The 27,305-nt window shown below is 40.9% G+C and overlaps 2 protein-coding genes across 5 annotated transcripts in view; both read left to right on the top strand.

The window, feature by feature from the left end:
- Positions 1 to 5,941, top strand: part of myo1b (myosin IB) — a 57,925-nt gene extending 51,984 nt beyond the window's left edge. For 3 of the 4 annotated variants that reach the window (XM_083682241.1, XM_083682240.1, XM_083682239.1), the window contains 8 exons: positions 34 to 120; positions 1,216 to 1,290; positions 1,432 to 1,566; positions 1,739 to 1,845; positions 2,362 to 2,494; positions 2,789 to 2,941; positions 3,148 to 3,278; positions 3,379 to 5,941. In XM_083682241.1, coding sequence (XP_083538367.1) covers positions 34 to 120; positions 1,216 to 1,290; positions 1,432 to 1,566; positions 1,739 to 1,845; positions 2,362 to 2,494; positions 2,789 to 2,941; positions 3,148 to 3,278; positions 3,379 to 3,508 — 951 coding nt within the window. In that variant the 3' untranslated portion in view covers positions 3,509 to 5,941. The remainder of the gene's footprint in view (positions 1 to 33; positions 121 to 1,215; positions 1,291 to 1,431; positions 1,567 to 1,738; positions 1,846 to 2,361; positions 2,495 to 2,788; positions 2,942 to 3,147; positions 3,279 to 3,378) is intronic. The other variant, XM_083682242.1, reaches the window with a different exon arrangement.
- A 4,928-nt stretch (positions 5,942 to 10,869) lies between these two features.
- LOC310813428 (eIF5-mimic protein 2-A-like) lies at positions 10,870 to 16,389 on the top strand. The gene is made up of 12 exons (XM_083682434.1): positions 10,870 to 10,941; positions 11,856 to 11,928; positions 12,062 to 12,238; positions 12,355 to 12,449; positions 12,604 to 12,669; positions 12,902 to 13,037; positions 13,211 to 13,320; positions 13,824 to 13,994; positions 14,161 to 14,307; positions 14,611 to 14,749; positions 14,869 to 14,991; positions 15,613 to 16,389. The coding sequence occupies exons 2-12, from the start codon at positions 11,865 to 11,867 to the stop codon at positions 15,642 to 15,644; spliced, it is 1,260 nt and encodes a 419-aa protein (XP_083538560.1). The 5' UTR covers positions 10,870 to 10,941; positions 11,856 to 11,864; the 3' UTR covers positions 15,645 to 16,389.
- The last annotated feature ends 10,916 nt before the right edge of the window (positions 16,390 to 27,305 follow it).

The following is a 27,305-nucleotide window of genomic DNA, read 5'->3' as shown; positions in this document are numbered from 1 at the left end:
TTTCCTGCTTCTCTCTTACTCCTTCCCTGACAGGCGCGCAGGGAACTGAAGCGTTTGAAGGAGGAAGCCAGGCGTAAGCACGCCGTCGCCGTCATTTGGGCCTACTGGCTGGGACTCAAGGTACCTGCCCACTGCCCAGCTACCCCCAAAGCCTCCAGGCATACCCCAGTATTTGTCTCTGGTGTTGGAGGGGCAGGGACAGTGCTAGCATGCAGCCAGCCTCAGTCTGTCAAAGTCAAGAGTACCTGAACTATGCACCAGCCACCCAATGCAAAAATCAGAGTGATTGATTACCTGGGCGCCCATAACTAAAAGACGTCCTCTCCCACCCTCCCTCCCTTAGAGCTATGCTTGCATTGACACACATGTCTATTCACAACCAGTGGTTCCTCTCCATAAAGTTAAATCTGCTCCTACAGTATAATTCTGGGCTTTAGATAAGATGACTCTGAATGATTGAGTGACAGATGCTTTTTCCCCCCCGGTTCATGAAGATTGCTGCCTCTCAACAGAAAGGTCAAAAGCGCTGACCCTGACTGACAATGCAGAGGCTGCCTGGATGTCTGTCTGTCTGTCTGTCTCTCCCTCCCTCCACCTGTCTACCAGTCTGTCCTGTATGCATCTTGTGCATGCAAAGCTGTCTAACCCTCTAAATGTCCTTTTTAAACCAGTCTGTAGTCTTTTAAATATTTTTGTCCAGGTTTCCTTGTTGTTACCTGTGTGTCTACTGTTATGTGATTGTTTTGTCTCTGTTGTTGTGCAGTATTAGTTCAGCTAGCACTGTCGAATGCTCATTTCTACTCAGTCTTTTTCATCATCATTGACTCACTGAGTGGCCCCAATCCTCTCATCTTGTTAATTGACAGCACATCACCACTGCCACAGAGCAGCTCTCAAAACCTCTTAACAATCATTAAGTTTGATTAAATCAGTGTGATTAAAGTCAGCAATAAGGTCATTGATTAACAACATTCAATTTTCAGCAAACCGTTGGGAAAATCCCATTCTCATTCAAGATAGTGCTCATCAGTTCAACCTAGGAGTTTTTTCCCTGTTTGTTCTCTGTTGATCTGCTGCTTGGGTTCATTGTTTGTCACTAACACCTCTGTTGTTATAGTGTCCTGTTTATAAATGTTGTCATCTTTCCTGTCTTGGCCTGTGCCTCATGTTATCACCATAGCGATAGATGATTGACAGCCATTTTCTTGGTTATAGGTGCGCCGGGAGTACAGGAAGTTCTTCAGGGCTAACGCTGGCAAGAAAATCTATGACTTCACCATCCAGAGAATAGTAAGTGGGGCAGGAATGAGCCATTAATCACCTAAGCATTAATACAGAGTATCCTACTGGATCCGATATGTATGTCTGAATGTCAATAGTAATCCAGGAGGACTGAAAGGGGGTATTGAGTATGTGCCTCTTTGTTTCCAGATGCAGAAGTACTTCCTTGGCCTGAAGACCACCATGCCCTCCATGTCCCCCGTAGACAAGAACTGGCCCGCCCGACCTTACCTCTTCCTGGAGGGAGCCCACAAAGAGATGAGAAGGATCTTCCACCTCTGGAGAGTTAGTGACATTCCTCTAATCTCCTTGTTCTTTCTTTTGAATTGTTGGCCTACTAATCCTTCTGACCCTAATGGTTGTATTGTACACACCATCATTCTGGACACCCAGTCTATTGTTTCTGTATAACAATCTTTCAAGAATTGACAGTACGTGTTGTGTTTTGTCGGATTAGTGCAAGAAATACAGGAGCCAGTTCACAGAAGAGAAGAAGGCCATCTATGAGGAGAAACTGGAGGCTAGTGAGATCTTCAAAGATAAGAAGGCTCTGTACCCCAGCAGGTACAGTACAGGGAAATGCTGCTCGTCTTGTATGTGCCCTTCAAAATCTTTTGATGTCCCTTAATTCAAGACTAAGGGCCAAAATCTGATTCAGCAAATGGTACTGGGCAGAGCAAAAAAATACCTTTCAACTGAGAATACTCTACAGCATGATTTGTATTGTAGCTTGATTGTAACAATGGTTTTGAGTAAACAATGGTAATTTTTAAATATTTTTTTGCATTGCAAAAAGAGTTAGACGCAGTATTCAAAACTTCCATTGGATTATTTGTCACTGTGTCTATTCAAGATATTACAGTAAAGTTGCCCGACTTTGCTTCAATTTTACAAATGTTTGTACATGCAAATTGGGGCCGATGTATTCCATATTGTTCAGATAAACATTTCTATTCTCAGGTAAACATTGTATGTTTGACATACTGTGAAGCTGAGATTGTACACTTGATAATGTTTTGTGCAGCTTGGCCCTTTTTTTCCTGTGCATAACATGTTGTTATGGGTTCCTCTCTGTTTCAGTGTGAGTAAGCCATTCAAAGGTGACTATGTGGAGATCAGCAATAACCCCAAGTACCAGAAGCTGAGCAGCACTGTGGAGGAGAAGGTCCTCCTGGCTGACGTGGTGAACAAGATCAACAGGGCCAACGGCAAGGTGAGTACTGTGTCTCAGCAAACAGGCAGTCTCTGAAAACTTTGACTGCTCATTTAAATGTACTGAAGCTTGAGGGAATGAATGGACATGTCTGAACAGGAGTCAGATACTGTTCAAACTGTCTAAACCCTTCAGACTGTCATAGCTACTGTGTAGTATATACACTGTACAGTAGTTAAAGATTATTATTATAAAAATACTATAATTTGAACACTGTGTTTTTGCTACACATTTTTACTTAAGCTATGACCATTGCATAGAGAATACAGTAAAGCCAGCCTCTCTTTGTTACAGGGTGCTGCGAGAATATTCCTCCTGACCAAGAACAACTTTGTACTGGCTGACCAGAAGACCGGCCAAGTGAAGGTCAGCGTGCCCCTGCCAGACCTGACCAGTGTGTCGGTCAGCACTCAGAGTGACGGCTTCTTCGCACTCAAGCTGAAAGAGGTGAGGGAACCCCACACCAGTTACTGTGAGATACACATACACATTTCTCAGATTGTTGTATTTAATGATGTTGTGCTTCATCGCTCTATGGATTCAAAGCATCACAAATGTTACATTTAAAGGCAGTTATGGAGTTTTTGTTTGGTATATGAGGTGATCTGCCCCCGGACTGACAAGTGACACCCTTTTGTGCTTTTCACCCATAGGGCTCTGCGTCAGCTGCCAAAGGAGACTTTCTGCTGAGCAGCGAGCATCTTATTGAGATCATCACCAAACTTCACCGCACAGGGGCCACCACAGCCGACAGGGAGCAGATCAACATCGACATCTCAGACGAGTAAGAACCAAACCGCCCTCTTGGCCTCTGATTGTTAGTGCCGACAGTCAAATCCCATTATGACTGACTGTGTTTCCTTCCTCCCTCCATCTCTCAACAGGTTTCTGGTGCAGTTCAAGCAGGACACGGTCTGTGTGAAGTTTATCCAAGGTGGTCCCAAGAATGGCAACAGCGCTGCCTGCAAACGCAAGAACAACCGCCTACTGGAGGTGTCTGTGCCTTCGCCATAAGGACACCGCCTCCTACAACAGCACTGGGATGTCAGTTCTGGGACAGTTGACCATCAGACCCAACCTCCACCCCCAGCCCCTCCAAATGACTGTGCAATTACTCTACTTCTTTTTGTTGTTATTGCCTCTTATTTCTCCCATTCAGAATCATTCAATCACCTTAATATGTATCTGCACTGCCACGTTTGGTAGAGAGAGCCCCCCACAGGGTTGCATGCCAATAGGTGCACAAGAGAGAGTTGGGTGTTAAAAAAGAAAAGTAGTGACTTCTATTGTTTTTAAAGATGGGGGTGGGGGGGGAAGAAAGAAGTACATGAGATCTCCTTCAATCAAATAGCGGTGATGATGATTATGATGATGATGATGATGATTGTTGTGCTTGCTGAGGCTATACAGGCTGTGTGACATCATACCCTGTCATGCTAAGTTATACCCATTTTCAGAGTTTTCTATTAGGGCCAAGAAAGTGGCAACAAGCCACAGCCCTAAACTGGCTTTGGGTCATCCTGTCTGTTTGAGCTCTGAAAAGGCAACTCTTAAGAATGAAAATGACCAGACAGCATTTGAGCTAGCCCTGATGGTTTGTTTTTTTTAAAGTTAATGAACTAAATGACTGCACTTGTTAGGTTCACCTGGGTGAGTTTAAAAAAGTAAGAATCTGGTCTGAATATTGATTTGATTGTTTTTTCGTTTGTTTGTTGTACTTTTCTGACACCTACACAGCATATAGTACAGTGGGTGGTTCAGTGGAAGCGTCAAAGCTTGTCAAATGCAATTTGCGAGGTGATTGTAAACCACTTTGTATCTACAGCTCCCATGTGCCATTCAGCTGGTCCCTACTCCGTACCATGACTTGTTTCATGTCATTGTCTAGTCAAGTCTTGGACTGTAATTGAAAACCAAAAAGGCAAAAGGCCCCTATTAAGTCTATCATTGTAACTAAATGCCAAAAGCAGTTGAAATGGGGACCTTATTAACATGGGCCAAGACGTTTTGACATCACTCTGAACATGTGATCAATCTCCATGTCCTCTCCAGTTGTTCTCTAAGTACAGGTCTCCTACATCGCCAAGCTTTACTCAATAAAGATGTACAAAAGCGTTATTCTAAACTGCATCCTCATGACTTAACTGAATAGTACAGATTCATATCCTTCACACTGTATTTAATTTATCAGGAAACAGAAGGTCCCCCCCATGCCCCTATGCCTTTATTGAGGTTTGTGTCGTAGACAGGTAGGATGGACAGGAATTTCCCACCCACAGGGAGTGAGGGGACCTCACAGTTCCCTGATGACTTTCCCAGATTTAGGGCTATCAGTCTTTTTATCACAAAGTAGAGGGCCTCTTGTGTGAAAGGGAAATGTACTCTTTGCCTGATTGCTGCATATTCCCATCAATAGCATTCTGCTCCTTGGCCTGAGATTTGAAAAGTAGTGGCAGGATATACAGTGCCGACAGGAGATTGAGTCCTGCAGTCTGCGACAGACGATCCTCAAGCAAGTGTTGAGAGATGCCCAAAGCAACCACACTCGCACTGTATCATACACATCAGCTGTACATAGGCTAAAGCTGTAGACCTAGCATGGATGGAATACATAGAGGTGAATTATAGTACCCTATGCTAGTTCTCTTATTGCTGTGTTGCAGAAATATCTATGTTTTTGCCATTGCAATGTGGGCTGTTTTATTTTTAGTGGCCCACTCTTGCTAATAATAAATGGTGTTTTTTGGGGGGCAAACCCAAACTGTTTTTGGAGTGCCCATACATTCTTGGGAAGTTTGCAGAAATGCTCAGAAATCGACCAATCACAGCTTTACTGTCTACTCTGCCTGTGTTCAAATTTGGTATTTTACACATATGCCAATGTCGCTGATCAGTAAAGTGAGTGCTATATTTTGAAGTATATTTAATATGGTATTCTTTATCTGGTTGTTTTAGTAGGGGTTTTGTACTGTTGATTTCAAAGTTAACAAATTAGTTCGCTGGTGACAATGTGGAGGTATAGCTCAGCCAAACTGTTCTAGTCACATTCCTTAGATTCTGCTGGTGTACCTTAATTTTAAAACTTTTTTATATGTTTTTTGTAATTTCACAGAAAACAAGCTTGACTTGAGGAATGGTGGTTATTTTTCCTTGCACAGGGAAGTTAAGCTGAATAGAAGTGTGTTTTTGCTTCTCAGCTCTGTACAGTTTGAGATTTCAATGCAGTTTGCAAAGGTTAAGCCTCTTTCTCTCTCCTGTGTATGTATTTGAAGTAAAGGACAAAATAGAAACGCAAATGATGTATGCATTCTTGTTGTGTGCCTAATGTAATCTGTGCTGAGAGACAGAACATGGAAGTGTTTCAATAGTACTCAATGTAACACATTTACAAGTAATCTTTTTTAAATTAAAAAACAAAGCAACACAAAATAAATTACTTTGACTACCCTCTGTGATTTTGTTGGTTTTGAAAGAATTGTTGCAACATGTATGCACATGCATCACCATTGAAGCATTTAGACGATGTACAACCAGTTCATCCCCAGTCACTCGAAGATTATCTCCATGGTACAGCAAGTATTGACAACCTGCCATGGGTGACACAGAACAGAACACAACATTAGCTTTTGTAAGGACTCTCCCTTTGCATGTTCTTTCAGATCTAATCAGCCACAGTATATTAGTGACAAGGGCGCTGCAAGCCTAAACCACCACTCCATTAGATTAGGTTGCACATTCCTGGGAGTGGGATGCCATTTATCAGTGGTACCAGTGGGGCTGAGAGAGAGAGAGAGGGAGGGAGTGGACAGGCCTGTAGGCAGCTGCCCAGATGTTTTCCATCACATCTGGAGAGTTGTCCCGGGTTAAATTCCGCGGCTTGGGGAGGCTGCCGGCGGCAGGCCCCAGGGGAGCAGCCCTTGACAGATTGTGCACAGTGAGGTAAAAATAGTGCACAATTATGGGCTGTCCTTTACCAAGTTCCCACCGTTCTGCAGGCTGGGAAAGGGAGGAGGGGCCAAGCCTCCTGCCGGGATCCAGCCCTCCAAGGGAGTGTCAAGCAGGGAACAGACAAAGCATGTCTTCTAGGCCCACATGACATGGACATGACGAATCTGAGCATGCTATACAGTATAAGCACATACTTGTCGTCATGGTTGTCTCATCACAGCTTAAATACACAAAAGAAAGTATGGCTTACTTAAAACGTATACAATGTATACTCTATTATATGTGATGATCTGCACATTGTTGCAACAATGATGCCTTGTAAATCAACATTATAATGTATCACATCAGTGTGCCTTTGCGTTGTGGATCGGCCTGGAAAGCTCTCCCGAGTTTCCAATTCAGACCTCTTGAGTTTCAACCATTTCAACAGTCTGTGTCGCCACCTACAGGAATTTCTGAAGGCACCATTTTTATATTCTGTCTCCCCCTTTTGGTGAAAGTAGGTTAATTAAAAAAAGTAAATTGCTGAGTTTTGGACTCAAAAACATGAAATGTAGCCTATTTTGCGTGTGTGAAGTCATCATGGCAACTCGATGGGAAATGTGCAGTGCTGGGAAAATCAGCTACGACTTTACAGTTGCTTTAAGGACTAGCCCCCTTTGTGACTAGACTTCCTACTTTTCAGATTTTACACCATGATGCTAACCAATGATGCTTTTATTACCAATGGGACCATCAAGGTAGGCACTGGTGCATGGTAATTGAGCACACACACACACCTATGTTAATCTTCACCATGCAATACATGCAGATGTATTTGTTGAGAATAACACCAGAAACTTATAATCACAGCATCTGATCAACAATACCATCCACTCTGTAATACATTTCCAGTCTCTTTGTTCCCTGTTCAAAACCCCAACCGCACCACACCACATCTTACATGCCACATCCTACCCATGCTCCTGCTCCATTGCCAACACATATAGCTAATAACTCCACAGGCTGCCTTGTTGACCACAAACATAACAAACCTCCTTATCCACTACTGTCATGTTTCATGCAAGATGTTTTTCTTGTCTTTGAAAGTTGTCTCCCTCTAGTGTTTAAAGACAGGTACTATTGCTTATCTGTGATATTATCAGTTCTACTGGAAGAAAAGTTGTTGGTTAGAAAATTGTGCCTGCCGCACATTTTTGGTTTGGTTTCTCCTTCCTTTGCTATCCCTTTGTGGTTTCGTCCTAGGTGGCATTGTCTGTGTGTTTATTTGAATAAGCATCTTACCTGGCTATATTGAATATTATTTTGTGAAAATGGGGTTTGATTTCAATTTTGTAAGCAAGCCATTTTTTGGATCTTTCTTAGCATTCCTCCAGCTAGTTAACAGCAAATGTCCCTGTGTTATGCTAAGCATATGTTATGTTTTATTCGTCTGGCTATCAGCTAGGCATTTATTACATGTATTATTACATTGTTTGACATTGTGTATTACATTGTTTAGCCTGTGCTGACTGATAATAAACATTTTCTGTATTTGTTATAGTTTCACATTTTGTTGTTAAATTGGATAAAGACGTACTCCTGACTCCAGTTTGATGATGAATTGTTTAGCTGTCTGTGAAGCATGGGCTGACTTATTGTACATGTACTGTAGCATTGATACTTCTTCCAGTCAGTCAATGCACACAATAAAGTGCTATGCACTGTACAAACACAATTGAGCTGTTGTAAGGCCACTTAGCAAATGCAAACCAAGCTAAATATGGTACTTAAACTAAAACCACTTTACCACATTGAGATTAGAAAAACATTTCTCTGTTGAGAATAACCAACTGGTAGCCTTATTACTAGCGATGTGTCCTGTAATTGTTACTCTACAGGTTCTATAGTAGATGCTACCCAGTTCACATTTTTGGTGAAGACAGTATTTTGAGACTTCCTCTGATCTGCCTGGTTTTGGGATTTCAAGTGGTATCAATAATTTATGAGACTAATGGGCCTATGATATTTATTTCATGAGGTTAAAACCATCCTTGGTGAATTTTTTTATGGAGGTGTGCCAGTTGTGCTCAGTTATTAGCTTGTCAGCATATCCCTTGAGTTATGACCTCTTAAATGGAGCCATTGCTTGTTTGACCTCAAGTATTAGTCAGCCCTACCACTTAGTCTGGGGCTATTATCTACTTAAAATCCTCCTAAGAAGCAAGAAAGCACATCCACTCAGAATTCAACATAAGATGTCTGGGTGCAGTCCTCATGCGGTCATTGCATATGACCATAACACCGTTGCAGTGAAGATCAGCGTTGTTTTATTTCCTCAATTTATTAATATTTTGGATAGGTGAACATGTGAAGAAATTGTGGCCAATGACATCATTGCAAAGCATATGTGTGTTGTTAGTAAAACGCTAAACATCATCTAAGACAAGTGTAGCTGCTGAGACTGTGCTATGACCAGGTCTAAAGCCAGATTGCGAAGCGTGGAACAGATTTGTTTAACCTTTCATCTCTAATACAGGCTATTGAATATTGATGTCAAAAGCGAAAACAGGTTTTTTGAAATTTCTGTAAATTTCTTCAAATTGAAATACAGAAATACCTCATGTACATAAGTATTCAGACCCTTTGCTATGACACTCTTACAATTAGCTAAAATGCAAAAATGTCATCAACAAATCACTCAATAAGTTGAATTGAGTCCATCTTAATGCAAGGATAATAGTTCATGTAATTTTGGAATTAATATCTTTGTTTTTATAGGGCCTCTGATTTGCATAGGAATCACACTGAGTGGATCAGGTTGTCATTACAAACTGAGCAAATGAAGAGGAACAAAACTGCTCAGGAATGCGACCCTGAGGCCTGGGGAGACTTACAAAAATCTGGTGGAGAGGAAAAAGCACAGTCAATGGGGCAACATCATCTCAGTCACTCTACAAAATTGGTCTATAACCAAGTGGCCAAAAAGATTCCCTTAATGGAAAATAAAATAAAAGTAGCAGAAAGTTTTGCTCCCAGGACCACGAGACATCTCACACCATAGAGCTGCCAACCACTATCCTAGAAGGGGGGGTCGGGGGGGGGGGGGTCTAGCAGGGGGGCCATGAGGGGGGAGCTGTTGCTTAGGGGAGGGTGGGCAGGGAGAGAGGTGCTGGCGAGAATGGCATGGCTGGCCGCTCACTGAGGGCCTCTGGGCAGATGTGGGTGACTTCGGGGGTGGGACAGTGTGTGATAATGGCTTCATGTCCCTGTCAACAGAAAAGTAATCAGTTACAGCATGACTGAATGTCTGTGGAGCTGGTTGTTACAGGGGTTGGGCAAAACCCAAACCTTCTTCTAAAACCCATTGTGACATGTTTAAAAATGATATATTCTGAGTTATGAGAGGATGGAAACAATCTACACCTTTTCTTTTTTTTCAATATGGTTTCAGATTTCAGTCTTCAATAGCTCTTAAACCCAGCATGCCTATGACAATTATATATTCAGAATCAGGGCCGGATGGAGAGAAATCTACACCTTCTATTTATTTTTTTTAGCTCTTAAATCAAATAAAAACAAATGACTCATATTGATGTCAATGTAAAACAAGTATTGCAACATAGAATATTAGAAACAAATTGCATACCCATACTTACAGTGGCTTTCAGACTGCCACGTGCTGTTTTCAACCCTTCTCTGACAGCACAACATTCAAACAACACTCAGAGGGAAGGTAGAAAGAGGGCTTACAGTATGCAGTATGCCAGGCATGCAGTACGTCAGGACCCTATCTCATAATGATTTATTACAGTGCCTAAAAGGTTCGCTTAGATAGATAGATAGATAGATAGATAGATAGATAGATAGATAGATAGATAGATAGATAGATAGATAGATAGATAGATAGATAGATAGATAGATAGATAGATACTTTATTGATCCCGGGGGTAAATTACAATGTTGCAGCCACCTGTGACACATAACACAACACAAAGGACGAGTGCAAAAACGTAAGAGTCCTGATGAAAGCAAGGACATCACAGGCCAACTGAAGCAAAGTCATCTGTTACATAGCAGTAATGACAAGTGTTAAACGCATCACTAGCCAAAAAGCCATGCCAAATAAGTGTGAGATTAATAACACTGGAACACTGGGTAGATTTCTCATGGGTGCCAACTGTAGTTAAGCATGGCATGGCTACTTTAAAATATGGGTGGGAAGGGATACCGTGTGTATGCTTAGTCCAATTTCCTGAATATACGTAGAAAAAAGCAAGACATATTTTGTATAATTTGTTATCTATGGTGTTCATTCCTCCAATATTTTAACATTACATATCATTTTGGTATCAGATCATTTTGCTCTAGAATCATATTCTCCCTACAGAAGTGGACTCATCCACATATCAAGCCTGCGCTTGCGTACAACGCACCTTACTTTTCCTCTGAATTTTTTGATCCAGCTGTGTCGCAGTACTTCGAGTTTCTTCGACTGTTTTCGATAAAATTTGATTTCGGTAAGCTGTCATTCATTGTTGTGTAGTGCAACTTAACGCTAAATCGACTTCAAACACAATATTCGGTGTGCTTTTGATCGTGAATCTGGCATATGACAGCTTTAACTACGCCTGTTGCTAGTACCGTAGCTAACTAGCTAGTACTGTAGCAACCTGTCAGGCAGGGGTGCTCTTCTGCTGTGTTATTAGCAAATTAATGTGTCGCTCATTTATCAATATAACGTCGTAAATGGATGGCCTGTGTCAGTTGATGTGTTGTATTTATTAAGCACGCTTGTCAGTAACCCGGCAAGCTTGTCAGCCACCTGCGTTAGATAGCTTGCTGATCAATGGGGCTCCATTATGTCAGACATGAGCTAGCTTAGCTATTTTGGTTGCTAAAGTTAGCTTCCCGGGCCTGTGAATACAGTTAGCTAGCAAACAGATTTTTGCATAACTAGCTACCTCAGACAGTAGCTCAACATTAAATAGATTAATTATTTGGAATAATTCTTAACTGTTAACTAGATAATATGCTGAATGGCAGCTGATAGAAATGTGACACATGTCACTATTGTACGGAGTTTGCCTGGTGGTGGTGTGGCTGATGATTGCTGATGAGGCGCGATAATCTGTTTGGTCAAGTGGACCTTTTGTGCTATAGCCATAGTTGTGAAATCCGTTAGATAGCCTCGCAGAGACAGTCACTCACGACATAATGATGGATCTTCCATAATAAGGATAGCTCAGTGGCCACCAGCCTACGCAGAAAGCTCTGTCACAAGTTTCTTTCTCTGATGCCGACATGTTTCTTAGCTACTAGCTAGCTACGTGAACTGTCCTATCACAAGTGTCCACTTGACCTCCACATACAGTATATGGCTTGCAGTTGCACAACACAGTGAGCTAAACAGCTCTCCTTTTGTCTCATCCAGGTGTCTTTTATGAGTAATCAAAAGCAGCAGAAGCCAACGCTAACAGGCCAGCGTTTCAAAACTAGGAAAAGAGGTGGGTCTAACTTGATTTATTGCAATCACTGGTATCATTATTTACAGTCTGGATTGACCTATACACCCAGCACTGTCAGGGCAATGTCCTGCTGTCAGGTATTTTGATTAATGAAGTAATGATCTTTCAACAGATGAAAAGGAGAGGTTTGACCCTACCCAGTTTCAGGAAAGCATTGTACAAGGTCTGAATCAAACTGGCTCTGATTTGGAAGCTGTTGCAAAGTTCCTTGATGCCTCTGGCGCCAAACTTGACTACCGCCGCTATGCTGAGACACTCTTCGACATCCTGGTGGCTGGTGGAATGCTGGGTATGGGGGCCTTAAAGTTGATCTAAGCTGTTTTACTTGAATAGGAGAATGAAGTGCCATAGGTGTGTGTAAAATAGGTTGCACATTTTCTAATGAAATCTTTCTTTGTATTTCAGCCCCAGGGGGTACCTTGTCTGATGATATGACCCGCACAGAGTTCTGTCTCTTCACAGCACAAGAAGACCTAGAGACCATGCAAGCATATGCTCAGGTACATTTGAATGTACACTTGCATGACTTCTGACGTTTTGCTACCATATCAAACAGCATTCCATTTTTGCTGACTGGTAAAAAGTTGATTCTAAAACTAGTTGGATTGGGATGGTTTTCGGAAAAGTGATTTAATGTTTCCTTATCATTTCTAGGTTTTTAACAAGCTTATCAGGCGTTACAAGTACCTGGAGAAAGGGTTTGAAGAGGAGATTAAGAAGGTTGGTAAATTGCTGATGATCTTGTGCAAAATTATTTCCAAGATGAGACTTGCTCCTCGCTGTTTAGTCCCCTTGTTGTCACCACAGATTGTCAAAAAATTGTTTGAGAAATTTGTCCTAAAATATATCATTTTACCATGGTGAAGTTTGCAGCAATGTTGCTCAATGTGTATGCATTAAATTAATGTATTTTCTGTGGGGAAAAAAAAGTTTCTTGTTCTCTGCTCTGCAGTTGCTGCTGTTTTTGAAGGGGTTCACTGAGTCTGAGCGCAACAAGCTGGCCATGCTGACTGGGATTCTGCTGGCGAATGGGAACATTTCGGCCTCTATCCTTAAAAGCCTCTACAATGAAAACCTTGTCAAAGAAGGTTTGTTGCGCTAGCATATGTACACTTATAAGGTCTTATCCAGACTAACTTGTGAAAATGTCAAGAGTTATGTTACAGTAGTTACGTAATTTGCTTCCCTGAAACAGGAAATTCAGGTCTGTTGTTGTTCACCTGGTAGGCCAGAAATGAATGCCTTGTTTTGTTTTGCCCAGGTGTCTCTGCAGCCTTTGCTGTGAAACTTTTCAAATCCTGGATCCATGAGAAGGACATAAACTCTGTCGCTGTCAGTCTCCGAAAGGTCGGCATGGATAACAGGCTTATGGTGAGTTTACTGGGTGATGGGATTTCTTATTTACTGGGGTGTGAAGTGATGGTCAAGTCGGATTTAGTCCATTTATAAGTTATACAGTGTCTTCGGAAAGTATTCAGACCCCTTCACTTTTTCCACATTTTGTTGTGTTATAGACTCAATTTAAAATGGATTCAATTAAAAGAATTTGCCATCAATCCACACACAATACCCCAGAATGACAAAGCGAAAACGTGGAAAAAGTGAAGGGGTCTGAATACTTTCCGAAGGTACTGTATGTGGACATAAAACAAGTTAAACCCCATTCCATGGGTCAATGTAAAAGTGTGTAAATCAGCAAATTAGTGGGGTGCAGTGGGGGTGATATGATGGGCACAAGCCTGCCTTGAAGTGTCACAGAAGTCCTCTGTTGGAGAGTGAATGGGGATGATATGATGGGGACAAGCTTGCCTTGAAGTGTCACAGAAGTCCTCTGTTGGAGAGAGGTTAAGCATGTTCTCTCCTGTGTCTTGCAGGAGCTGTTTCCTGCCAACAAGCGGAGCTGTGACCACTTTGAAAAGTACTTCACCGAAGCTGGGCTCAAGGAGCTGTCCGACTTTGCCAGGAATCAGCAGTCCATCGGGGCCCGTAAGGAGCTTCGGGAGGAGCTCCAGGAGATGATGTCTCATGGTGATCCATTCAAAGAGGTGAGTCTAAGTCCCAAAATCTTTTCTTGGAAAACCGCTCTGTGCAGGTGAATTGTGCTGTTCGGTAATAGTCTAGTAACGGTTCCACATTTTATTAGCTTGGGGTGGAAATGAACCAGGTCAGAACCACACTTTTATTAAGATGCCTGTTCTCATTTTTCTGCAGATTATTGCCTATGTCAGGGAGGAGATGAAGAAGACCAACATCTCAGAGCAGGCAATGATTGGAATTGTGTGGTCCAGTGTGATGAGCTCTGTGGAGTGGAACAAGAAAGAGGAGCTGGTCACGGAGCAAGCCATCAAACACTTGAAGGTAAGACATAGGGAAATATTAAATCTAGATCCTTTTAAAACATGACAACAATACATCTCTTCCCCTTCTTTCTGGTTATTTTGTAGGTGTGTAGACAGTTCTGCTTGTTTTGTCACTGAGCTTTTCAAATGAGTCTCCCTGTTTGTTCAAGTTGTCAATTTACTTTGCTCATCTGGACCATAGCTATCATAGTCTTTCATCACAGTTATCTTGTAATTGTGTTTAACTTATTTGTGTCTCTGGATTAGAATGCCCTGCCTGCTTTTAACTTATCATTGATGACACTTGTTTCTCTGTTTCCAGCAATACAGCCCTCTCCTGAAGGCGTTCACCTCCCAGGGCTTGTCTGAAGTCACCCTGCTGCTGAAGATTCAGGAGTACTGCTATGACAATATCCACTTCATGATGTCCTTCCAGAAGATTGTGGTACTGCTCTACAAAGGTAAGGATAACCATGAGTGGTACCTTTGCTCTCTGTGTGAACATTGGCAAATTACAACTGTACCAACTTGTGACTGTACCTGACTGCATTGTGGATGGTCTTCATTTTCTTTTTTTCAGCTGATGTTTTGAGTGAGGAAGCCATTCTGAAGTGGTACACCGAAGCCCATGTTGCCAAAGGAAGAAGCGTTTTCCTGGAACAAATGAAAAAGTTTGTGGAATGGCTCAAGAATGCAGAGGAAGGTGAGTCTTACACAGTGCCCTCCATAAGTATTGGGAAAAGGAAGCATGTTTTCTTCTTTAGGGGAAATCATAATGTCCAAATGAAGCACTTATGTTTAGTATTTGTTTGAAAATCCTTTGCGTGCAAGTCTGCGACCCGTTGACCCCACCAGACACTAGGTATTTTTTGTGGTAATGATCTGCCAGGCCTGTATTGCAGCCATCTTTATCTTTTGTTTTGAGGACTTGTTGCTTGAAGTTCATTCTTCCCGAAAATTAAATACATGTAGCGTTTATCATTATTTATGGAGGACACTGTAGTTGAACGTGTTTGAGCCTGTTTTAGCTCTACTCACAGTGGCAGAGTTTGATTAAAAAACAAATAAATAAATAAATACAATTCAATTTTTTTTTTTTTTTAAATCCAATGGCATAACCTTGACACATCTTGTATTTGTACATCTACTATAATTAAGGCTGAAGTAAAGTTCTGCCCTCAAATTTAAATGTATCCTTTCTCCTGATTTGCTAGTTGATGTATTTTTCTATGCAACTAAGCTTGTTAGGGTTTTGATACTGGTGTTGGACAATGGTTGTGGACATGTTTGTATGTGATTGACTGCAATCTCTTCTGTTTTTCAGAATCCGAGTCTGAGGAGGAAGAGACAGACTAAAGACCTCAAGCCAACCAAGACTTCATTTTTTAGAATAAAGTAGCACCAGGAGCAGTAGAATGTTTTGTTACAGAAGTGCTTGTCTTTCTATTTTTTTCTATTCTACCTCCTCCACTCAAACCATAACGTCTAGATGTAATGTAAGGGCTTTTACATCCTGTTCATTTTAAACTTTTTTTTCTATCTGAACTAATAAAGTTTACACTTTACAGCATGAATCATAAATACAGCCTTCTCATTTTATGGGAGGAAATGTTGCCAGACTTTGGGAATCAAACCTGACCCATCCCCTCTGTTTATGTGTCATGTTTTTTGAAAGACTGTTCCCTTTTGAAATGGACCATTCCACTGGCATTCTTTATAGCCATATTTTATGGCATTAAGACTGTTTGCCAGTGGTTGATGCAGATTTTAATAGTTTGTCTTGCCACAAAAGGGTTCATGATCAGGATAAGGGTTCTTGACCACATTAAGCCTTTTCTTTTTTTTGCCAATGTGACATTCATTTGTTAATTAATGTTAATATGTGACATTTTTGAGGCAGACGTTAGCTCTCCTTCCATATGCTTAGGATGGAGCTATATCAGTCTACTACATTGAAGGTGCTCGTGGCATTGCCCATTGAAATGAACTGTAATCGCTCTTAACATCTTCTGTAACATACTGTGCCAGCTTCTAGATTCAATAGTTTTCTTTCTTTCCCCTTATATCAATTTGACTTTTTAAAATAAAGTAAATTACTGGTTTTCTGTGTTTGTGTCATTATTCTCAGATCTGTAATTCATCATGGTGTTTTATACTCTTGAGGCTGATGGAGATGAAAAGCCTGGAAATTTCACTCATGCCAGGGGTTGTGAAATGGTATGGTATGGGAAGCATGTTGACACTACAGAGCGAGGAGAGTGATCTGTTACCCTGAGATTTAGGTGACTGCGCCCTACTATATATTTGTCATACAGTACTTGGAAGACTTCCATGAAGCATTCAATGAACAAACAGAATTGATGAAGTTCAGGAAATAAGGGATTAGCCAGCATAGGAAAAATGATCTCAATAGTGGAGGAAGTTGCCTTAGAGAGAGCCTGCTCTATCGTTGTCTGGCAGAGAGAGAACCAAAGTCCTATAAACCTATGGGTAATATTATGCAAGGTGTGATGTGTAAGACAAAGAGTAGAGTTATTCATGGTGTGAGATACAACTCAGAGGTCAACTTCTGCTTCACTTTAAATGGCAATTATAGCTCAGCCAAGCATGAGAGAAATGGAATGAGACATTAATTCAACACGTAAAGTAAACACATTTATATCACAAGGTCGTTGTGAAAATGGATACATTTATGACAGTAATTTGGAAAAAAAAGAACATATAAAAACAAATCCCCAAGCATTGTGGGTATGTTTAGGCCAGAGCAGGGCAACAACATGTTGGGAGCCTGTCAGAATACCTCTTAATTAGCAGCTACTTTACTTCAGATCAATGGGTAAGGTGACTTACAGGTTTGATTGACTGAATTAATTAAACAAATACATCTGTGGTGCATTAAACAAGTAGAACCTCTCACCCTACAGGCATGGAACTGCTCATCCTTGACATGGTTTTTCAGCCAGCAGAAATATGTAACACAATGTGTCACACATTCACCTTAGCCTCAAATGCAACAATAAGAGAAAAACTGGAGAAAGTAGAGTAGATTTTTTATTCCAGTCAATAGTTCACTGAAATGTAGAATTAAGCTAAATGTCACACCTGATGTGCCTGTCAGATCATATTTGATTATTGGTGTTAAAAGTGCTTAATGTTGAGAAATGTGTACCTTCTTAAGAGGCAATCTTTACTTAACACCAATAGATGGCAGTAAGTCCTGAGGAAACGTTCCATGCCTCCCCTAACTATAACACAGTTAAAAGTGGCTGGCTTTAAAGTGTTATCAAAACTAGAAAGTATTAGAAGAAACAGTACAAGGTTTTCTCAACCTCCTAGGAGGCTTCGTTGTTTTTGTTTTGTTTAGTATTTCTAAAGAACATAAAACAATTTGGAAGACTGACAAGCCTGTATAGGGAAGAGAGTGCTCAGAGTGCAGTGTGTGACAGCAGCAGAAGCAGCAGCCATGGATGGCTGTGATGTCCTCCCCCTCATTGTAAACAACACCAGTGGCAGAATTGTGATGGGACTTTGCTAAGCCTGTCACTGGTACAGTCTAGGCAAGCTGTCACATTGTGAGCTCCTCCCTGGGTGTCAATGTAACAGCATAGAATACTGGTAGATGCTAAGGTATGGTAGGCACTAGGCTAAGACTAAAGTGCTAAATAGGGGGACCATAGGCCCACCATTAAAATGTTCTGCATTAATTCTTCTTAGCACCATAGCATACATTTTCAATTGTCAGGAGGAGGTTAGATTCTCACCAGTCTTCTGCAACCCTTGGACTGCTTTTAAGTCCCCTGTCTGCTATGAGATACTAAGATGTATGAGTTCATTCAATAATAGTTTTTTGGGGATGTCTGTGAATTATGTTCCCTAGCCATTGGTGTCCCAATATCACTCTCTTTGAGGAGAGAAAATTGAAACCTCAACTTTATTTTATTTAGAAAATTGTTTCTCTCTCAGTCAAACTTCCAGCGTGAACTGAATGTGCCTGGGGAGTTGAGGACGTAATTATTCTGGATTTCACACTGCTGCTTTGGTCAATAAACATGAGTCAGACTGCAATGCATCTGAATAATACTGTCAGAATACAGAGGGGCACAGGACAATGGTTTCTCTGAACGAAAAGAGAGGGCTTGAAATAATTCTGTCTGCAGAAGAGCGCAAACCATGCAAATTGAACCTATGAGCACAAAGGCACAATGTTTTTGTTTACCACAAATTGCCAATGATATCTGTACTTTGCATAGTTAACACAGGGTGATACAAGGCCAGAATACAAGTTTCACCACTCCTGTTCTACTGTGGCAAGAGTGTACAATGTACCACTGTTTATCAAGCAAGCACATAATAAGATTGTGATCCCAGCTGCTATAGGCAAGGTTCAGGACATCTAGCTGAATATCCTAAAACAATGAACAGCAAAGTGAACACGGCTGCACTACTATCAACTTGTAATGAGGACCATTCAATGTGCATTTAAAACCAATGGGGCTGAGGTACTTAAGGGGTTATAGGGAGGCAGTCAGTGTTGCCTGTCAAATCCCTCTCTCACTCTCTCTCTCTCTCTCTCTCTCTCTCCCCCTCCCTCCCTCCAGGGCAACACTGTCAACCTCATCTGCTTGCTGTGTCTTATGAGAGCAGACAACAACATGAACAGAACCCTCTGTTGTAGTTGATGTGAACCATTCCAATGCAGTTCACCAAACATATGTTGCAACTTCCATAAGAGCACCCTTTACTAAATGCTCCTCAACCATGCAAAATATCAAAGTCAATTCCCTCAGCCACAATAATAACTAATCACCTTGGAATAACTAATCATCTTGGGAGTGGAGTGCTGCTCAATACAAGGCATGTGTGCCTGTCTTGGTATTGCAATGGCCTGTGGAGAAACACCCTACCAAGAATCCTGCATCATAACCCAGAAATCAGCATTCTAGAGAGAGAACTATAGCATACTATATACGTGGAACTTCAAACTGAGGATTGAAGATGGAATAAGATAGCCGTTTGGAGGGGATGGAGTAGTTCATTCAGGTCAAGCTACAGCCAAAGCTTCAACTCCAATAACTGAGCATATCCATGTGTGGCTCCTTCTGGCGGCTTACTGTATTAAGACCACACTAGTTGAGTGTAATGGCCTGGCTGTGAGGGTGTAAGGATATAATACCTAACACTGAGTCAACACTGAGAGTCATCACAAACATCATTACTGTGGCCCAGACTGCTATGCCTCACCGCTGGCTCATATCTGTGTTTGTGTACAGAGGGAAGTGACCAGAGAAATGGATTGCCTGATGTGATAGAGCTCTCTGGATAAGGATTGAAGGAGCACTGGGGCACTTGTTTGCACTGAGGTTGGCCGAGCAGAGCTCGGTATCCAAAGATAAGGGTCTTAAGTAAGAGCATACATCACTCAATTAGCGATCCTCTTTCTCTTGATACCTGCCTGGTTTGCTGATCTTGGAGGTTTTGAAGGGCTATCCAGGCCTCAAACCGTCACCCTTTACATCAACAGCATAGGGGCTTAACAGGCTGCAGCTGAAGCTAAATACATTCAGTTTGAGTACAACAAGATAGGGGAAAAAATCATGTGGCAGAATCCCCCAGAGTACAGCAGGGCTACATCGCAGCGCTTTGGCTGTGACAAACCTCACTGATAACTTACAAATGAAATGAAAGTTTGGATCCCCAGAATGTTTTAACGAGTCTCCCTGGAGTGTGGCTTAATGACTGTGTAACTCTGGAATGGGGAGAGAGTGGAGGAATCTACAGAGGAGTGTTAGGTCTACACACCACACTCTGCTTTCATTTACCCACTTATGCACCAATGGCTCTGGGGACACTGGCAGGCTGTAGAGGCACAGGAAAAAGCCTAGACAAAACTGTTTGTTTTTGCAAGGAATTGTTGAGTAGGAAGAATGCATTTAATATTAAATAACCCAAAGGGTTCTCCATATTACACAACAACATAAAAGTAAGACTTAACCAAACATACATTCTCAGTGACAAAATAACCAAAATCAAGATTGCCAAAAATAAGATCCAAATGCTGTTAAGAAGATGAAAATGGCTGTTTGATAGCAACAGGATATGCATCAAAAATCTTGACAGAAAAGTTTCAGGGAGATATTTTAGTAGTATTTTGTGGGTGACTAACTCTGCCAGTGTGTTTCAATTCAAACAAATAATATTCCTGTATCTAGAACATAGAAGAAATTAGCTCTCTGGGGAGTCTCTTACTGTTTCTGCCCACGGCAAAAGTTATATAGTTGCATGCATGCATGCTAGAGTAAAGTAGAATGAGATGTTGACAAAACTAATTGACACACTAGTACAAGTCTTTTTTCCCCAGGCCAAAATATCTTTCTGATTGACATGCTGAGGAGCGTTGATGCTGCTAATAGGCAACTCTGATAGGTAATCAAATGACTGTACCTCATTGAAGACTTTGATTCTGTTGACAGAGTAGCCAAAGCCCTTTGGAGATTATGTGAAATGAGTGGTCTGAAATGGGTGATGGTGGAGCTTATCATCTGCTTTATAATTTCCCAAAAAATATAATTTTGGTTACAGAGAAATATGTTCAAGTAAAGATGTTAAAGATATTAAAATGTTGTGATGTTGGGTTGACCTTCCAAATAGCTTTCTTAATAATATGAACATAGTAAATTGATTCGTAAGAATGCATGTCCGGACATCAATCTGAAGTCCTACAGTACCACCTGTTTATTTCAGTATAAACAACATGCAAAACAACATTAAATGGCATAAGTGACTTTAACAATCAAGCCATCAAATCAATAGCTTTGCATGTGTGTGTACGGTAATGTGTGTGTACAGTAATGTGTGTGTATGGTAATGTGTGTGTATGGTAATGTGCCTAATTTAAAGGTCATTGGAATGTCTGCATGTTTTTGTTGCGGCTTCCAGCAGTACACACATACATATGTTTACCCTCAACCATACATGCCTGCACACAGCTGAGTAAACAGGTCATAAATTATTCCAGTTAAAAATGGGTTTTATTGACCTCTGACCTTCATTACTATCATGCTAGGAAATGAACAAAGATAACTCAAAATGACATAAATGTCCTTTAGTGTAGAGAATCAAGCGTAAAAAGTATAGTAATATTAATATTGTATCATAATATGTTACTTTGTTACTTTGCCTGAGTAGAGAAACGTTGTCTTTTTGTGCATGGGACATGCTTGCGTTCAGCTAATTTGAAACTCTTGTTAGCACTCTCCTCTGGCCACTAATGAGAACAGCAGGTTTTGCCATTTAGATATGCTCCATGCTCCATATAATTGAGATGGATCTGCTGAAGATCCCAGACTATGTACAAAGCCCTAGTAGGCATACAGTAGTCCTACAGGGTTGATAATGCATCCAATTAATGGATACAATGGTGTCTTTGTTGTTGATGTGGCAAATGTCAACACTCACACATAAACCAAGAATTCTTGGCACCAAACTATCCATTGGCAGACCATTGACAGTATGTAGAAGGGCTGGTTCCCAACAGATAACTTTACTTTGGTTTCATTGTTGTGATTTACCAGAACAGAGAGTGATTAAATAAACCTAAACCTTCACTGCATTACCAAATCTGTCACACCATGCCATATCAGATGAACAACAAAGGCCTTGAATCAGCTGAACAAAGATGTCTAAAGCTTGGCACTTTCTTCAACTCTGAGATGAGGAATTTGAATTAGAAAAACTGTGGCAGAATGTAAGATGGGTGAATTTGTTGACTATCAGACAACAGGCATTGTCAATGCCTCTGTAGCAAGCACCCAACAAGCGCTGATTTATATCCTGTGGCTGATAGGAGCCAGCGGGACTGAATCATGCAGGGGATGTGTATTAAAACAAGCACACCGTGACTTCATAAAACACACAAAAGTGTACACACACTACTGGAGGGAATGAAAGTTATTCATTCATGCAGGGAGGGTTGGTTGGTTGGTGTTTGGGGGATCTGCCAGGAGTCAGGACTGTAAGAATTCTGTCATGAAATGTATGCAATCATGCAAATATGTTTTCAGATTGATAGTCTTTCCACACAACTGCATCTGGATATCAACAGAAATATACAGTACAGTAATGTCATTGCACAAAGCCCAATGTCAGGTATGTTGCAAATGATGATACCGCGGTATGTTTTCCAGGTTTTGCTACAGTATGATCCATGCTTTACAGTGGTGGTTCATTCAGAGGCTTATATAATGAGTTATCTCACATTGCCAAAAATAATCAGTTTGATTTGCCAAAAATAATCTGTAACTGTATCCTTTAATTCAACATAGTATATTGCCTCCATGGCAGATTCAATGAAGCTTACATGAGAACATAATGAAAACAATACAATTGAGTTTGACTGACAAGTCAACTGAGTTACCCAAAGAATCCATCCGTGAAGCCATTCAAAGATTCAAAATATAAATGTCACAGCCTGTGCAGGAAAAGTGTATATATTTCCATAGAGAAGCTAGCAGAGAGAGAGAGCGATATTAAAGATGTACCAGTTCACATACACTCATCCGTGTGACCCACTATAATGTCTGTGACTACAAAGAAGCAAAACTCCACTCTCTCTGAATAAAACATTTCCTTTGCAAAGTACCATGCTGTAACTATGTGACTCGGGTGACATCAATGAACCTATGGAGTCTGGCACCTAGGGTTTAGACATATATACATCCTTATTTCAATGCATCGCCTTTTCTTGTGTGGTTTGATCCTATCAGATGCAGAAGAGAACTCTTTCGCACAAATGACTTATGCATTCTTTTCTTTTCTTTTTTCAGATATGAACAATGAATGTACGGCTTTATACAGGATAGTCTACTGTGATCCAATACCAATCAGGAATGCATTTAAGCAAACATAAGTTGCTGGAGTTTTTTGTGATTCGTTATGCCTTAATAATTGAGCCATGAAATAAAGCTTTTGTTGTATCTGATATATTATTTTTTAGCAATTATTATGCTGTATATGTTAAAGGTTTCAAGTTACTGATTTTCCTAAAAAGCAAAATCAACTTTTAATGATATTTTAATGATATAATAATTTAATTTTGCTGGACTCTCGCCTCTCACGTACTGAAGCTTTCCAAGTGACTCTGGCCCATACTACTCTGAACTTAACTCTGAGCCATACTCTCATTTTAAAATAGCTCATAACATCAGTGAAGTGATTTCTATGATTAAGCCTGGCTAAATCATGGGACATGGCAGAAACGCTCTGTAAAGCACTAACACGGTGGTTGCTAATTGCTTGATGACTTTAATTAAACTTCAGGCTCTTACAATGATTAATCATGCCACCTTACAGTAGTTCTCAGAATTTTGCCCATGTAAGCATGACGTTAACAGGATAGTCTGTTCAACAAGGGCAAATAAGGCATGACTTATTATATGATTTATTGTATATATTTGAACAAACATCTATGGCTGGAACACTGCCCTACTATATTGTAAAGGAAGACTGTAAATGACTACATTGTGATAAGATGGATACTAATCTCTTGAGTGATGTGTCTGTTTATGTCTTTAATTCAGTATTTCTATGCAGGCTATGGAACTGCATTGGTTTGAAAGATTCCAATACAAATGTTCTCCCCCGGAGAGAATTCCTATTCTGAGGGAATTCTTTTATTTGCAGAGGTCTTAGGAGTTAATACCTGCCTTTATGTGTATTGTAACCTTTAGAACTCAAACTTTTGGATGTCCTTTGGCATTACAGACACTTGTGTCTTCCACGTGGGAGATCTGGGTTCAAACCCCACCCATCACAACTGCATGAGTAATATACTGTACAGTATTATGTATTATACTTTGAAAATGACTCCTCAAATGATTCATCATATACAGTAGGTTACTGATATGGAAGGTAATTGTATAGCTTCAGAACAAGGTAAATAGGATAAACAAGCCAGTGAAGGAACACAGATTAACTTACAAAAGTAATTGCCACTTTGAATACTGTAAATGTCACCGCTTCATCAGCTAAACAAATAATATTTTATGTAATATTTATTGTGGTGTTGACTGGGTACACTGATGTTGTGTCTCTGATAAGTCTATTGTACAGTATATTGCTTTTTCTTCAGAGGTAGACACAAATGTAACACCTTTATGAAAGCCACAGTATTCAAGGAAACAGACAGTCAGTGGCCCTTTATGGCAAATCAGCATCACAGTTACTGTTGGGCTATACTGTCAGGTGTGAGAAGAATATTGCTTTTAACCCACACTTAATTGTTTGTGTGCTCATTATCATATGATCAAGAGGATCAATGTACCAAGAGGCAATCTGAATAATAATGAAAGGCTTTAGAAGGTGCTCATTGCTCTGACAATAGGGAAGGTGTTGTTTGACCACCTGGTGGCGGCCACATCATTCTCAAGCAGAATGCAGGCACCTCCTCTATTTCCTTCTTATTCTTCCTGAATTGTATACATTCTGTCTCTCAACTGAATGTATGTCTTAGTATAGATACAAAGCCACAGAAACGAATGATAGAATCAGAGAGGAGCTGTTAGATCTTACTGGCACCAGCCAACCAACCATGATGAGTGGCACAATTGGTGCTAAATTGTTGAATGGAAATCTCTTAAATAAAGTGTAATACTGTAGTGTGTAAAATACCAAAACATTGGATCAAACCAAACCAAACAAAATGTAAACTGTAACTCGTTCACCTCTGTTTCATTTTTGCAGTTCGTCAGTAGACCTACAGAACACTGAGGCTCTCTGATTTCCCAAAATAAGAGGCAGCAGCTGAACTTGGTTGGGAAAGGAACATTGTCCAAGGCCAAGTGATTATTCCTACACAGTCAGTCAACACCAGCAGCTCAGAGACAAAGCATTCATTATTCATGCCATTGCAGTGCTCTTAACATATTGCAGGGACAAACGATGTGATGGAATGTAGCCTAAAGCCTGCATAGAGCACTTTTGCGCACGTTGTGCTAACTCCTGTGTTCCATGAAGTAGTCTATCATGACTCTGACAGGCAGCCTGGGTTATTGATTTTATAGAAGACCCTTGCTGGGAAAGTTCTATGGGTGCCATTGAAGATCCAAAAAGCCCCCGCTGCTTAACATTTATAGGCTCGCTTACTTCATGAAGTGTTGTATAAGGCTCCCTGTGGTGCTGGTCTTATTAGAGCAGGGCATCTAAAAGACCTGGGAATGATTTTGAGCAGCAATTTAACTGGATAAAGTCATATTGGTTTCGAACTTCATGAAATGATTCCATGTTGATGAACACTACTTTCCATGCATGTGTTCTTTCTTTCTTGAACCTGAGCAGATTATGTAAACTGACTAAGTAGAGCCCATTCCTTACAACACATAAGACTACGAAGTCAGAAATATTAATGATGTATGCTCCTTAGTGCTAGCCTAATGTCATTAAAATGAGTGAAATCTGTCCATAGTTAGGCTGCCTTAACAACTCAAGGTCTAGCTTGAAAAGGGGCACAACTCCATGTAATTGATGACTCACCAATTACTTACCAATTCCTGGACCCCCTCTGACGATGATCAGAGAAGCTAGAGGCAGACGTTTTCTCATCTGTTGAGGTATACAGTAAAGCCATGGCATGGTAGGTATGATATCACAGTCCTGCTATCAACAGAGACAGGGATTAAAGGGGCTTATGCTAATCCTTACTTTCCATACACTGGGGTTAGATGTACTCCCCGGCTCTATATCACTGTTTACAGCAAGCTGAATAGTAATGTGCACATTTCATATGGGTCAGCTTCAAATGGTTGGGGAGATTTTTTTAGACAATCCACAATTACTTTGTTTGACAATGGCGAGATATAAGTGCAAATGTGAGTTTTTGCTGAATTGCTTTTTGGCTAAGGGGCTTGAGACAATTGCTGGGAGAGTACTCTGTATCATACATTCTTAGGGTATCATGCTATGTCATGCATTCTTAAGGCATGGTTGATTAGATGCTGGGCCCCATGAAAGTAGAGGACTGTCAGGTAAGACTCACTGATGCGTCTTGACCCTGGATGTCAGACGACTTTGTGAGGGGAGCATGGGAGGGGAGGCAGTCCCATTTCCTTTGGTGATTGCAGGGGAGTGAGAATGAGAACAATAGTAGGAGGCACAGAAATACTCTCCACATTGATCTGCAATGAAGTGTGTGGCGATTGCCTCCCGATTGCCTCAGAAGAAAATAGGAGATGAGAAAAAATGAACCTGACCAAGTACACTGCCGCCTCGAGCCTGAGGATCCATTTTAATGATTCAGTAATGTCAATATTTATTAGTGTTGTTCCATTAGTACCAGCAGCAACTCGTTAATATGTGCACAGTGGCTCAAGATAACCTTCACAATTACAGTTTCCTTTGGGGCCTGACTCCTGCATTTAGTGACATTAAACTTAAAGAGTTATTTCAGAAACTTGTGCCCTTCATGTGGCACAGGTTCACCATTTCATGGTTTAATCGTAACTACCTGACGTTGTAATGTCCCCAATGTATTTAAAGTGTAGGCCTACTGTACATCATGGATGAGCCTCCTTTGGTAGAGGAAAAAAAATGCAATTTGGCAGCTCAGTTATGCTTGATGTGTTGTATTAGCTCCTGTGATTGGAGAGAATCAAGGCTAAATAGATACAAGAAATGGTAACTAGAGGGTAGCTACTAGAGGCATGCAATGAAACCCTCGTGAATGTTCTCCACCATTCTTCATTCTTCATGCTTACACAGGTAGAGTTCCATTCAATCAGTGCAGCCATTATTTCAGTCAGGTGACTTACTGGGTCTGTCGAAAACCATGGCTCTCAGAGTTGAGAAGCTGCTGAAAATTGCACTGTAACCCATCACTCAGCTACTGGGTAGCATTAGTCCATGGCTAACTGTAGCCGCAGTTAACATTTTTACATTCAAGTGCAATCAACGCTTTGTTGTGTGTGATGGCAGATGATCTGATGGGAGGTAATTTTCAGACAGGTTTCCTGAGGCAAAAATGGGCTA

The sequence above is a fragment of the Argentina silus genome (assembly GCF_951799395.1).
Source record: "Argentina silus genome assembly, chromosome: 12".
NCBI lineage: Eukaryota > Metazoa > Chordata > Actinopteri > Argentiniformes > Argentinidae > Argentina > Argentina silus.
This window is presented reverse-complemented; position numbering and strand designations above follow the sequence as displayed.